Source organism: Ictalurus furcatus, chromosome 25 (genome assembly GCF_023375685.1).
Source record: "Ictalurus furcatus strain D&B chromosome 25, Billie_1.0, whole genome shotgun sequence".
Lineage (NCBI taxonomy): Eukaryota > Metazoa > Chordata > Actinopteri > Siluriformes > Ictaluridae > Ictalurus > Ictalurus furcatus.
This window is the reverse complement of record NC_071279.1, coordinates 169,676-184,164: the sequence shown is the minus strand read 5'-3', so window position 1 is coordinate 184,164 and position 14,489 is coordinate 169,676. Positions and strand designations below refer to the sequence as shown.

Genomic DNA, 14,489 nt, shown 5'->3' with positions numbered 1-14,489 from the left:
ACTATAATGACTTACATCCCACCTGTGAAGATGAAAAGAGGCCACAAGCATACACCTTGAAAAATTCAAAATGGGTGGGTTTAATGGGTTCAAACAAAAGGTGCCAAGTTGTTAAACACATCTATGTAAATTGATGTAAATATGAGGAAATGAAAGCTGAAATTATGATCTACTGTCTGATATTCATCTTTTGATCTCAAACTCAAATGTCTTCAGTGTGTGTGTGTATATATATATATAAAGAATTTGCCTTGCTGTTCCAGACTTTCAAAGGGGACTTTTACCAGAATCCACTGGATTACAATAAAGTGAGACTGAAATAATATTTGGCTGAGAAGTGTAATTATGGCTATATCTAATCATTGTTCTGGAAGTAGGAATTTCCCCAGACAGAAAAACGTCTTGACCATGCTTCCTCTCCAATCCATTGAGGAACTAAGGAAAGTGAGGGGAAGGGTATTTCCAGAAAGCGGAATTCCAAAACTCTCATCCATGTCGCCTCAAGTTTCCGGGACACGGGCCAGGCAGGGGTTAGCCACCTATATAAGTCACCCTCGCATCAGCTCTGAACTCAGAACCAGATAACTGTTTGATAAAGACATTTATCCTGTCCTGGTAACGTGACTATACCTCAAAGGATTAACATCCAGAGAATCACTTACAATGGTAAGTAAAGGAATTCTTCTCACTTGTGCTGCTATAGTAATCTCACAAACGATAAATGTTTTCTATGGGCTCATGTGAATGTCTGTTTGAATGTCAATACAATTATTATTATTTTTTTTATATATATTAGCAAGTGGCATTATCTTGAATATCTTGAATACGGGCACATATATTTCATTTCTTATGATGAGATTATTATAAATCAAATCTAATATTATTCAGCCTGTATTAGGTGTACGTTATCCATTTCAAGCGTTAGATTTTCTTGTTCTGTTGGCAGATGATGTTGTTTCTTTCTAGGAATAAATGCTTAAAATTAGCTAAATTTTATCTGCCTGGAAAAAAGACTATAAAAAAAACTCTAGAAATACAGTACTGTGCAAAAGTTTTAGGCACATGCAAAGAAATGCTGTAGAACAAGGATGCCTTCAAAATAATGAAATGAAATATTTCTCCATTTAGAAAACAATACCGTAAAGAGCATTAAACAGTAGTAAATGAAACAAAGTCAGTAGTTGGTGTGACAAATAAATAAAAACAGTAGCCTCTGGTAGAATTAGTGCAGTTTTATAAGGAAATGAGCTGTAAGCTTTACTGAGCATCTTGCAGAATCTTTACTGACATTTTTCTATAACAGTTAATTTTGTGCTAGAAAACTAATGTTTGGGAATCTTAACATGTAGATAATGAAGTCATAAAATTAAAAAACTATAACAAAGTTTATACAAAAAAAATACGGTGCGTAAAACGTTTGCACAGTACTCCAGGTTTGTTAATTTTACATTTGGTTTATTGTATTCTTATCTTATAATAAGAAATACTAGATACATTTGTCTATATTCAAGATATTTTCACTGTCCAAGACGTCATCGTTTGCAGAGATTCCTATGGGCTCCTGCGAGTCAGTATTCGAACGCCAATAGTAGGTTCATTTCATTAAAGCCTTGTTTCACTTTTACAGGATTTCTACAATGCACACGTGTCCACAATCTCGACAGTTTTCATCCTTCTCTTCTCAAGTAAGAAATCTATTCGGCCCTTTTAAAGGAACATAACATTGCCACTACATGTATTAGAGAAACAGTTTTGATTTGAATGTCTTTGCTTCCTCACGCAGTGCTGAATCGGCATACAGGAGTCGAAGGCTGGTCGTACCATCACTCAAACACTACCATGAACTGGACGACAGCCCGTGATTGGTGCATGAAACACTACACAAACATGGTGGCCATTCAAAACCATGGTGAGATTGAATACCTCAACGACCTGCTCCCCAAGGTGGCAGGATACTACTGGATCGGCATTCGCAAAATCAACAGTACCTGGACCTGGGTGGGAACCGGGAAGCATCTGACCGCAGAGGCTGAGAACTGGGCCAAAGGAGAGCCTAATAACGGACGCAACAATGAGGACTGTGTGGAAATCTACATCAAGAGACACGAGGACGAAGGCAAGTGGAACGATGAGTCCTGCCAAAAGAAGAAGACTGCACTCTGTTACACTGGTATGTGATCTGAAAATGCCCCACTAATGATAAGACGCCATCTTGCGCTTTTGGCAAATCTACATTCCAAGAAAATGATTCGGTCTATATTGTATGTACAAACGTAAAACCTTTTTTTCTCTCTCTCCTTCAGCGTCCTGTAAGAAAGACTCCTGTAGTTATAATGGGGAGTGTGTTGAGACCATCAACAGCCACAGGTGTGACTGTTTTGAGGGCTTTTATGGAGTCAAGTGTGAACATGGTGAGTAGTACTGTATGATCAATTTGTTATTGTTCTTTCTTGTAGTGTTTCATTTATCTGTTTACAGCGCTTACAGGCAACTAGAGCAGCAGTTACACCAAGGCCATAAATGTCTTACGACATACCAAATATACCAAGTATTGTGATCACTGAGCTTCTACTGCCATGTAGAAACTGTAGTTTAGTAAAGCTACTGATTTGTATGTTGCTTGTTGAATTATTTGCACTTCTAGGAATCTAGGTCCTAGAATCTAAAAGTAAAGGGTTGTTCAGTTGTCTCACTGGAATCTTATCATCCTAATAGTCCTGTCTTTACTGTCCCTCGTTTGTGTTGTATGTTTGCTATGGTCCTGGAGGCATTCTATTCTATTTCTTCCCACTATGTACTAGTGTATGGATAATAATATATAATAATAATAACAAGGCTATAAAAATGGACTTTTTTGATTTTCAGTTGTTAAATGTGAAGCAAAGGAAATCTCTGCCCCTGAACATGGCGGTGTCCAGTGCCGCCACCCTAATGGAGAATTCTCATACAAATCCGAATGCGAGTATTCCTGTAAGGCGGGCTACCAGTTAGTCGGCGCAAAAACGGCACAGTGTGGTGGTACGCAAGCATGGTCCAACAAACCCCCAACCTGTGAACGTAAGTAGCTTCAACACCCCCCCAGTTTAAAACCACAGAAACTTACATGTAAATTAAACAACCAGGTCACTTATATTGTTTTGTTTGGTCCTTGTTTTTGTAGTAATCCAGTGCTTCAAGCTGAATATGATACTACATGGAACCATACAGTGCAATCATCCGCTACAAGACTTCAGCTATCAGTCCTCCTGTGTGTTTAGCTGCGATGAAGGGTATACTCTAACAGGCTCCAGCTCCAGCTGGCTGACGTGTAATCCTTCTGGGCACTGGAATGACTCACAGCCTACCTGTGAAGGTAAGAAGAGGCCACAAACATACACCTAGTGCTGAAACTTCTTATGCTAAAAAGTTCAACGCAGTTCTTGCCCTTTGTAAATCTTTGAAGAAGCTGACACAGTTACAGCTTAGCTGTAAAACCAGGCAACGTGCAGTTAACAGAACTTAAATTGCTGACTCAGAGGGCACTGCTGTTTGGGGCTAGAGTGCCTTTAATGAGTGTGTCCATCACAATGACAATTTCTGTGTGTACCTCACAGCGGTCCGCTGTCCGACGCTCGAGGAGCCAGGAGATGGGAAAATGAGCTGCATTGGTGATAGTTATGGGAGCAGGTGCATGTTCAGCTGTAATGTTGGGTTCCAACTTTTGGGCATGTCGGAGCTCACATGCACCAAAACTGCTCAGTGGAGCCAGGAGACACCATCCTGTAAAGGTTAGAAGCAGGACTTAGTCCTTTACAAGATTAATTTTCTATGTTCATTTATGTTTACATAGGTTAAAAGACAATGGAGCAAACTGAATCCTACTTGTGTTTAATCTGCAGCTGTTCAGTGCCCCGCTCTCCAGACTCCACAGGATGGCAGCGTGTCCTGTACGGACCAGACTCTCAGTCTAGGGTCTATATGTAGCTTTTCGTGTGGTGAGGGGTTCATCCTGAACGGAGCATCAAGCACAAAGTGTACAGAGACAGGAGAATGGAGCACATCTGTCCCCAGCTGCACAGGTACAGGACTCTTCATTCCTGAAAGCATAGTGTATCATCTCCACCATCTTGCGTCTGTAGCAGTACATAAACTTGAACCTTCATTTTCCTGCAGCTGTTCAGTGCCCCGCTCTCCAGACTCCACAGGATGGCAGCGTGTCCTGTACGGACCAGACTCTCAGTCTAGGGTCTATATGCAGCTTCACGTGTGGTGAGGGGTTCATCCTGAATGGAGCATCAAGTACAAAGTGTACAGAGACAGGAGAATGGAGCACATCTGTCCCCAGCTGCACAGGTACAGGACTTCAATCTTTGGCTGACCCCAAACCAATTTTTATTCATGCCTGAAAGCAAAGTGGATCATCTCCACCATCTTGCATCTGTAGCAGTACATAAATTGAACCTTCATTTCCCTTTTGCTTCTGCAGCTGTTCAGTGCCCCGCTCTCCAGACTCCACAGAATGGCAGCGTATCCTGTACGGACCAGACTCTCAGTCTAGGCTCTATATGCAGCTTCACATGTGGTGAGGGGTTCATCTTGGAGGGAGCATCAAGCACAAAGTGTACAGAGACAGGAGAATGGAGCACATCTGTCCCCAACTGCACAGGTACAATACCCAGCTCAAAGATCCTTAATTCCATTTCTGAGGTCCAGCACCAAAGCCCAGTAATGAAGTGCTGTTGAATCATGTGAAACTAACCGGACTGAAGCTGGGCACTACACTCTAACCAATCTAAAACAGTCAAAATGCCAAATGTTGTATTTTTATGTAACATATTCAAAAGATTAGAGCTTGCATGCGTTGAAGTTTTTTCCTCCCTTATTTTTATTCTACACAGCAGTGGGATGCCCATACCTCCAGGAGCCAATCAATGGCCTCATCAACTGTTCTTCAGAGGAGGCTGTCTTCAGTACTTCCTGTTCCTTCAGCTGTCTCAGTGGCTATCAGCTTCATGGTCACAACATAGTGATGTGCAACCTTAATGGCAACTGGACTGGAGAGGTGCCCGAGTGCCAAGGTAAAAAATTAGGCTGGCGGTGTAACCTGACACGTGTTAACCTTATACATGCGTTATTTATATTTTATACACACTGAATACATCAGAATTTTCCTTAAAATAATAATAAAATAGTTCAGTAGTGAGATATAGTCCAGGAAGCCCATAGTTGTTTTATTATCTTCATTTCCGTCTATTCTTTTTATTATCTTCATTTCCACCAGCTCATCCTGTGTCATTAAGCCCAACTTTGGTGTCTGGCCTGACAATGGGTGTAGGATGCACTACTGCGTTTTCCAGCATCGCTTTCGCTTTCTGGATACTGAAGAGACTCCGAAAGTTAAAAGGTGAAAAGAAATGATTTGTTATTTTACCCTATGACCCTCACCCCTCTCCACTTTTCTTTACTACATATATTAATGGATTTTTTCTTCCTTTCTTTTTTTGTTGTTGTAATATTCCTGTTCTTAATCTTTCTCTAGAATGATTTTTTTTTTTACATTGACATTAAAATACAAATATGAAATCAAATATGTTAGGTTATATTATAATAAACTAATGTTTATGTATGTTTTTCCTTATTTAATTGCAGCTAATAAGTTTGACGTCAGGTGAGTTTTGAGTTATTTTCCAACATAATTACACAGTGTTTATCTTCGTGTGTGTTGGATGTTCGGTTGGATTGTGAGGCTGACCTGTCTTATGTGTATTTTTTTCCCCTAGTAACTCAGACATTGATGTGCCTCATCAGGTATACAAAAGTAGTGCTGACAGTCTCATCTAGACATAAAAACCTACGAGCTATATCTATCTAGGTGAGTTTCTAATCTTTCTTCTATTGCAGTAGTAATACAGAGAGAACTAAACTGTCCTAGTGTCATTGTGATTATTCATTTATTCAATTATTTACAGCTTGAAGGTCATACTAGACTAAATTGGATTCTGTTAAGTCTGATTCACTGTCTTTTTTATTATTATTATTTTTTCTTCACACAGGTCTCTATCGACACTGCATCGTGGACAGAAATTTCCACTGGAGAGGGAACGAATGCACTCGTCGTTCAATTTGATTTTATTTATATTGCGCTTTTAACAATGGACGTTGTCACAGAGCAGCTGTATGTAAATCTGATCATGGATTTAAATTTAGATCCCTAATGAGCAAGCCTGAGGAAGGAACCTTGAGAGGAACCAGACTCAAGAGGGAACCCGTCCTCATCTGGGTGACACCGAATAGTACGATTATAAATCATTACACTTCCAACTGTGTACTATAGAGACAAAACACTGCGAAGTGTACTGGGTCTTCAGTACGATCATCAGAGGTTTTTTTTAATTAGTTTATTTTATTTCAGTATTGTTAAGTCTGTAGAACCCAAGTGAGGTTATCCACTGAATAATGACTTGAACACAGAATGTTTTTTGTAAACCCATCCACAGCCATCTTTAGAGTACCTCTGTGGTACCATCCACACCAACCTCACGGCAGTCTTTAGGCCGTCTTCACCCTCAGCAAGCGAAGACTGATTATCATATAAAGGAGCTTCACTCAGAAGTAGTGAGAGTGAGAGAGAACATTCTTGTCCTATAAAGAGGATGTGCATTGTGCGCCAGGTGCAAGCAGGGACTAGCTAAATGACCTGAGGTTGATCCTCAGTCCTCTGTAGAACTGCTAAACGAGTGGTCATTACTGGACATTATTAGTTATTTAATTTATTATAGTCTGATTTCCAATAGAGGTATTGATTATGTGATTTATTGAGCATATTGTTCTATGCTGTTTGTGCTATTTTTGAATTTTAACAAGAACTATGTGTTATTATGTACTGTATACACCTTTTATTATTATTATTATTATTATTATTATTATTATTATTATTATTTGATATTTGTGAACATATTTAAAGTGGTTGTTTTGGTTATTGTAGCTCATTTCTTTATTAAGCCAAGCAAATGTGGTTCATCCTATTAAAATGTGAATTGTCAATAAACATTAATGAGCTTAATGAATATAATAGTGGTTTGTGTCTTCTTTTTTTTTTATAAAGAAAGAGGCAAAATTCTCGTTCTTAGAAAGTTTTATAAGATTAAATATATATCTAAAAAAATAAATAAATAAATAACTACAATTAAATTGAAATATGTTCAATATTGAAAAATAGTTTCTCTGACCGTACCACTAGCAACACACAAACTCGCCCCTTCGATTCCCCGTCCACTTTCCCACTAACGCTAAACCCCGTGAGAGTGCTTGGTTTTTATTCTCATACAGTAGCACTGTTTCATTGTTTTCTGAAAATTTAATTCCTACTGAAAGACGCAATGTCAAAGGCTATTACGTACTCAGAAGCACAAAATGCATTCGAAATAGGAAGAAGGAAAAAAAGAAAAGAAAGGGAAACTACAGGAGGTACAAATGATCACAATTTAATTTTGGTCAAAGTTACTTTATTGTCCTGTTTCCCCTCACGCATTTCATTGAGTCCAACACTACGATAAACACATTCATTGACTGTGTTTTGATAACCAGGTCAATCTGACTTAGCTTTTTTCCTGCGACTGTGGCTGAGGTGGAGAGAAAGGTTGTGACCCCTTGTACACTGAATTTATGTTGTAGGTGTATTTTATTCAATAATAAATTCTTTTTGGGCCAGTGTCAGTATGATGGCTGTGGGAATGATTTCAGTTCAGAATAAACACTACACTACTGCTCCATTGTACGTTACTTGAATTCAAACTTTCAGAGTGATTCAAAATAGTCCCATAGAAACAACATGTTAGAGTAGAATTTTTCATGGTTCGGGGGACGTTTATATTTTAAAACATCATTAACTCATCTACTGAGAGTTTAATGTTGTTTATTACTAACGAAGCGAACAATTCCTGTAATCTCTCGAAAGAGAATCCAAACATTCTATTCATGGGGAATATATTTATTAAAAATCTAATCAAGTCCGACATCACTAGCAATGAACGAATCGTTTCTTGCTTATGGTGTGCACCTGGGTTACGTTTCAAATGAAATATAAAGACAGGACCCACCCCTTCAAAAAAACAGCGGTTACCCATAGGTCAAGGGGTCATAATGATAACATTGTGGTCATATCCTGCCATTTAATACTAGCTGCCAGCCTACCTGAGAAAGACCCTGACTGAAAGCTGAATGCTGTCAGAGAGAGAGAGAGAAACAGCGTGTGCAGGTAGAAGGACGTCTGATGGAGCAAACAGCCCGAATAAACTGAGACTACTTGGAGAGTGATTCAGGAAGCAGTTGAGTATATCATGGTATGTATTTTTTTCATTTTGTGCAACTGTATTTCTTAAGCACTTCTAATGGATATTATTCATGTTGTCAAATGCCAAACAAAAAATATTATTAGTGTGTACGATAATGCAAACTCAAGTTAGTGGCAGCTCAGTAGTGGCAGTGGTAGCTCAGTAGTTAAGGCATTGCACTTCTGTCCAGAAGACTTCATGAGTTCAAATCCCAGCACCACCAAGCTGCCACTGTTTGCCCTTGAGCAAGGTCCTTAACGATCAACTGCTCAGTTGTATAAATGAGATCTATTTAAGTCGTTCTGGATAAGGGAGTCTGCCAAATGCCATAAATAAATACTGAATAATTCTGATATTTAGGCTGGAGCTACAACGTTAACCATGAGGCCATTTGCACAAACACAACTTTTGCTGTACCTCTGCTTAACATCTGGTAAGTCATGTGGTAAATTCAGAAAATGTCCCATACTCACATTACCACTCAGATGTTTGGACATGCCTTTCTTCAATTTTTTTTTACTATTTTTTACTATTTTAGGATAATTGACATTACCACTGTAACACAATCAGGACTTTTTTTTTATCTTTTCTTTTCTTTTCTGAATCTAACAAAGCGCTTCACAATTCTCCAAATTCTAAATCCGAATTATTTGTTTGGGAGACAGATTCATTTGAAGTTAAAAACTCCTTTTAAAACTAATTTAAGTAAAATATCCGTTATCGCTAAAACAAAATGCTTCAAAATATCTTTAAGAGAATTTTAAAAATATATATTCAATATACTCTATCCAAACCTTTGACTGGTAGTGGTGCATCATTTCTAAACACTCAGTCATCATAATCTTATCTGAAATTTGTTCATTTTCCATGAATGAATAGTGCTGGTCAGGAGCTGGACCTACACGTATTCCAATCAGACGATGAGCTGGATACAAGCCAAGGAGTGGTGTGAAAATCACACCCAGATCCTGATGTTTATTCAAAATGAAGAAGACAACAACTACCTTAAAGATAATCTCCCAAAGATAAAGCCCTACTATTGGATTGGACTCAGAAAGACTGAGGGCAATTGGACTTGGTTGGGGACGGCAAAGATGTTGGAGGGTAATGGATCCTGGAGTAATAACGAACCGAATAACAAAAAGCAAGATGAGGACTGTGTGGAAATATACATAAATACAGAGAATTCAAATGGCAAGTGGAATGATGAAAAGTGCACCAAACAGAAGCATGCCTTGTGCTATAATGGTAAGGATATATATTCATATTCATGTATATTCATTCACAATGTGAGTCTATTTCACTCCTAACTACCAGGGTATATGATAGTAACATATGTAAGTGCTATGAAGCCCACATGCTATAGTGATTTCGAACCTGCTCCAGCTTCGTGAAGCGGCTCAAAGGAAAGGAGGCTGTCTGGTGTTTAAATAGTTCAATGCCAGAGTTTTAAGATAAATGCAGCTATCTTCTCCAGAAAAAACTCTTTTATTTGTGTGTGTGTGTGTGTGTGTGTGTGTGTGTGTGTGTAGCATCATGTTTCGAGACGTCATGTAGCAAGCATGCCCAGTGTGTGGAGAACATCAGCAACTACACATGCAAGTGTAATCCAGGATTCACTGGTCCCAAGTGTATGGAAGGTAATGAAGATTTTTTTTTATTTTTATTTCTATTCAGTGTATACGTTATAACACTATTTAGAACAGCTACATTATATTTACAGTACGTTATAGATATGAATTTTCTAATATATAGAATTTATTTCTTTTATTACAGCTGTTCAATGCCCTTCGATTACCACTGTGCCCAGTAATGGGAGAATGACCTGCAGTCATTCTACCAACAGATACAACTCTACATGTGTGTTCAGCTGTGACGAGGGCTTCGAACTGAGAGGTTCACACACAACCCTGTGTGATCACACTGGACAGTGGACACACAACACCCCAACCTGCACAGGTACTACTTCAAATATCAAGATAAAACATACAGTATAGGACAAACTTTTCACATAAAATAACACAAATTTACATATTTCGTTTTCAACAAGTTGTTTTGATCGTTATGATATGTACCTTACCTTCAAACTAAAACAGAATGATCTTGTTCCATTAGTCATGTTGTGTAAGAGCCTCTCGGTGCCTGGTGGTGGAATTGTGAGCTGTAATAGAGGCAACAGCTCTATCTGCACAGTACAGTGTCCCTCCGCTTACCTGCTGCTGGGAGCTGGTGAACACATCTGCAGACCTGATGGCTCATGGAGCCAGTTCCAACCTCTGTGTGCCAGTGAGAATTGCCTTTAGTCACACAATGTTACACTGTATTACAAACTGCTGTTCAAAATAATAAAATAAGGGTGTCTAGTTCGGTTATATACATATATACCAGGAAAGGATCAATGGACCATGCCGTTCCAATAGTTTTGTGTGTGTGTGTGTGTGTGTGTGTGTGTGTATTTGGGTTTGAGATCCAAACGTGAATATGAGAAGAGAGTTTAGAATTTCAGCTTTTATTTCCTGGAATTTATGTGTGGACGTGTTTAACGACATAGAACATAGCACCTTTTAAATCAGACCACCCAATGTGTAGGCGAGCAAAAATGTTGGAACATGTGACTGACAGGTGTTTCTTGTTGCCCAGGTGTGTCCTGTTAGACTGAGTGTTTAAACAATAAATAGCTCTGAACATCTACTCTTGGTTTTATCCTTCACTTTCACCTGTGAAGAAAAAAATGCATTAGTTGTTAAAAAGGATAAACCAACATGGGAACTGTCTATGGGAGAAAAGCAAGCCATTTGGAGCAAGCCATTTGCATCTCACCTCCTGAAGAGGAGACTGAAGGGAGAAACCCCCTGAAAGAAACAACTACTGAAAGAAGCTGCAGTAAAAACCTGGAAGAACATCACAGAAGAAGAAACCAACAGTTTGGTGTTAGTGAGTTGCAGGATTGATGCAGTTACTGCGAGTAAGAGATATGCTACCAAATATTAAGTGTTATTTATTTATTTGTTCTAAAAATTGGGTGGTCTGCCAACAAAGGTGCCAGGCTCTATGTTGTTTAACACGTCTAGATGTAAAGACCATAAAATAGAAACTGAAATCCAAAACTCTCGTCTCATCTCCAAATGTCTTTGGTGTACAGCACACACTACTGAATTGGCCTTTCTGTTCCAATAGTTTCAGATAGGACCGTATATATATATATATATATATTATATTGAAATATAAGGAAATACAGCCATATGATCATTGTGTCTTCTCAGGTTACAAACATATGCTGATGGCTTCGTCAGGATGTGCAGCATTTTCTACCATCTGCTGCTACATGTTCTGCTGTTCCTATTGCAGAAAGAGTGAGTATTTTCTATGCACTCCTTATATGCAGCAGGACTTTTCTTATCTTTACGAATGGAAAATATTTGATTAACCTTGTTCTTTTTCTTCTATTTATTATTTTTTGTAATAGGAAAAAAGCCAGTGAAACAAAAGTAAGACATGAATTTTTATTTCATCAGTCCTTTTGTAATATCTGAATCATTCTGTTATAAAATTAGATAAGTCATTATCCGTTATTCATTATCCATAAGTCATTTCCATTTTCCATGAAAATGGAAAGGTATGTACACTACATGACCTAAAGTATGTGGACACCTGACCATCATACCCATATGTGGGTTTTGACTTCAACCCCATGGAATACCTTTGGGATCAACTGAAATGCCAGGCCTTCTCATTTGACATCAGTGTCCAACCTCTCTAATGTTCTTGTGGTAGAATTTGCAAATACCCATAGCCATGCTCCAGAATCTAGTGGAAAACCTTCCCAGAAGAGTGGTGCCTATTCTAAGAGCAAAGAGGAGACCAACTCTGCGTTAAAAAGGGCACATACAGTATAGTATGGATGTGATGGTCAGGTGTCCATATACGTTTGGCCATATAGTCTATGTCGATATGGTTCAACAAAGTGGAGGAAATCTAGGATCTTCTGAACAGATGCTTATTTTCATGCCAAGTACAAATAACATAAGTTTTCACGTTGTGACTGACCTCATGTAGGCAGCCTAGAAGAGCAAATGTTTGATTTGCCCTTTGGCCATTCGTGTCTGTGTCCTGGCAGTCTTCCACTTAATTATAGAATCACAATTTCTGTACATACAAAGCCTTCCATTCTACTTCCGTACCTTCCAGATCACCAGTTTCCTTGGGAACTAGTGGAGACTACATATCATATTGCACTCTCCAGACAATAATAAATAATAAATAGAACTCATGAATAGTGCTGATACCGTTCTTAACTGATGACTAGAATCACTCTACTTACCACACTGAATGAAAGTGTAATGAAGAAAATTCAGCCTATAGATTTTGATGAAGATAGACAGTGAGCGCCATGGCACGTTTATTTTTTAGGTCTATTACTGTGCTGCAGCTCTAATTTCTGTGGCTGGCATGGTTTGTTTGGCCACAGCATGACATGTTTAAACACTGTAGGCACTGTGTGCTGACGGATAATATACCTAATCACCTGGCCATGTCGATGATCAGCATAAAAGCTCTAACAAGGTACTAGCAGCAGGTGGTGCAACGTGCTTTTATCAGGCTCCAGTAATGGTACTTAAGCCAACTAAGCTTGTCTTCTTGTGGTAACAAACCCAGTGATCTACCCCACTCCCACTGCTTGGAGTGCTGCCTACAGGAGGTCCCTACTCACGCCATCATTTATGGCCATTATCTCATTAATGGTCTGGAACAACTGTGCCACCATGTTAGAGATAAAACCCACGTTAATCAGTCTCATATGCCTTTTATGTTAGGGATGAGAAAATACAGATTTGCGTTTAGAGCTTTATAATAGAGCTTTTAAAATAGGCCATGTGTCTGTTCTAAAGTCAAACATGGCAAGAATATTCAAAAACTACAAGTACCATCACCTGTCAATGCTCACTCCTATGAAGGTCCAAAAAAGAATTAGCAAGAAATTGCTTAACACCAGCTCAGATCATGATATCGCCACAGCAGCAGAGGACCCTCTGTCGAATCTCCATTGTTATCAAATGATTCGGGTGCCATTCTGTATTTTTAGCATCATGACATATAGTGAGGAACTTTTATAGTCACTGAAAGAAAGAATCCACTGCTTTCAAAGGAAATTATTAGATTCCTGGCAATCTGGAATGTGAGGTAGTAGAACTGACCTGATTTTCTTTTTCATCATCAGTTATCAAGACGAGGTGACGGACCCAGTATGTGATGCGGGTGATGCACCGCTGGAGGACTCGCTGAGCTCAGTGTGACACTTCACTTCCTTTGTTCATTTGATGCTTTAAGTTCAATACATCTGTCAATAATGTCAAATTCCAAACATATCCAAAGGTCCTTCATAGTGAAATTTATTTAATCAGTATTTTACATAAGGCTTTTTCTGGAAATCAAGGGGAAAAATGCTTTTGGTTAAATGCAAACTGTAGTTGTGCCTGAAGTCCTGTGCCCTGAAGTCAGCCAGTCATTTGTGTTACTGATGATAAATTAGTGTGGCTTGCACCAAGGAACTGAAGAACATGAGCAATAATAACTAAGGTTAACTAATGACAACTACTGTATGTACATCCCTAAATGCATTATAATAACTGAGGAACTTATACAGTGGGGTCAAAAAGTGAAAATGTGGGATTTTTTAATAAACTGGAAATAAACAGAAGGTTTTCAAATGTTTAAATATTCCAAACAAACAAAGTAAATATTCAATATGTTTAATATGAACTATTCCTAGCTCCCTATTTGTGAGAATGTGTAAATGTGCAAATGTGCGATATTGAATATGTTAACTGCTATGTACAAAAGGTCAGATTTTCCTCACGTCTAAGACAACGCTCTGATGGATTTGATCTAATGTGAGGTAAAAAAAAAAGAAAGAAAAAAAAGAAGGTTTTGTACAAACTTGTGGATTTCGTGCCAGCTCGAGTGTCATTAAAGCAAAAAGGGGGACGTACCAAGTACTAAAACTCTGAAATTCATGTAAATATTTCAAAGATTCTACTTTCCACTTAAGATATAATGATAATAATGCAAAATATAAGCATTTTCACTAGTGTATACTAGCCTGAGTACTAACAGGTAATGGGTCTCTAATCTGTGATGAGGACGATTTAGCAAACATCAAAAAGTTTTTAGGTTGTT

General features: G+C 38.5%; 2 protein-coding genes across 2 annotated transcripts; both read left to right on the top strand.

Annotated features, from left to right (window-relative positions):
• Positions 1-301: 301 nt before the first annotated feature.
• On the top strand, positions 302-7,242 carry LOC128601432 (E-selectin-like). The gene is made up of 15 exons (XM_053614638.1): positions 302-666; positions 1,628-1,685; positions 1,784-2,170; positions 2,304-2,411; positions 2,866-3,057; positions 3,161-3,352; positions 3,594-3,767; positions 3,879-4,058; positions 4,153-4,332; positions 4,466-4,645; positions 4,878-5,057; positions 5,261-5,383; positions 5,629-5,647; positions 5,760-5,851; positions 6,033-7,242. The coding sequence occupies exons 1-14, from the start codon at positions 664-666 to the stop codon at positions 5,818-5,820; spliced, it is 2,037 nt and encodes a 678-aa protein (XP_053470613.1). The 5' UTR covers positions 302-663; the 3' UTR covers positions 5,821-5,851; positions 6,033-7,242.
• A 221-nt stretch (positions 7,243-7,463) lies between these two features.
• Positions 7,464-10,352, top strand: LOC128601433 (L-selectin-like). The gene is made up of 4 exons (XM_053614639.1): positions 7,464-8,321; positions 8,673-9,560; positions 9,845-9,952; positions 10,089-10,352. The coding sequence occupies exons 2-4, from the start codon at positions 9,233-9,235 to the stop codon at positions 10,307-10,309; spliced, it is 657 nt and encodes a 218-aa protein (XP_053470614.1). The 5' UTR covers positions 7,464-8,321; positions 8,673-9,232; the 3' UTR covers positions 10,310-10,352.
• Positions 10,353-14,489: the final 4,137 nt, after the last annotated feature.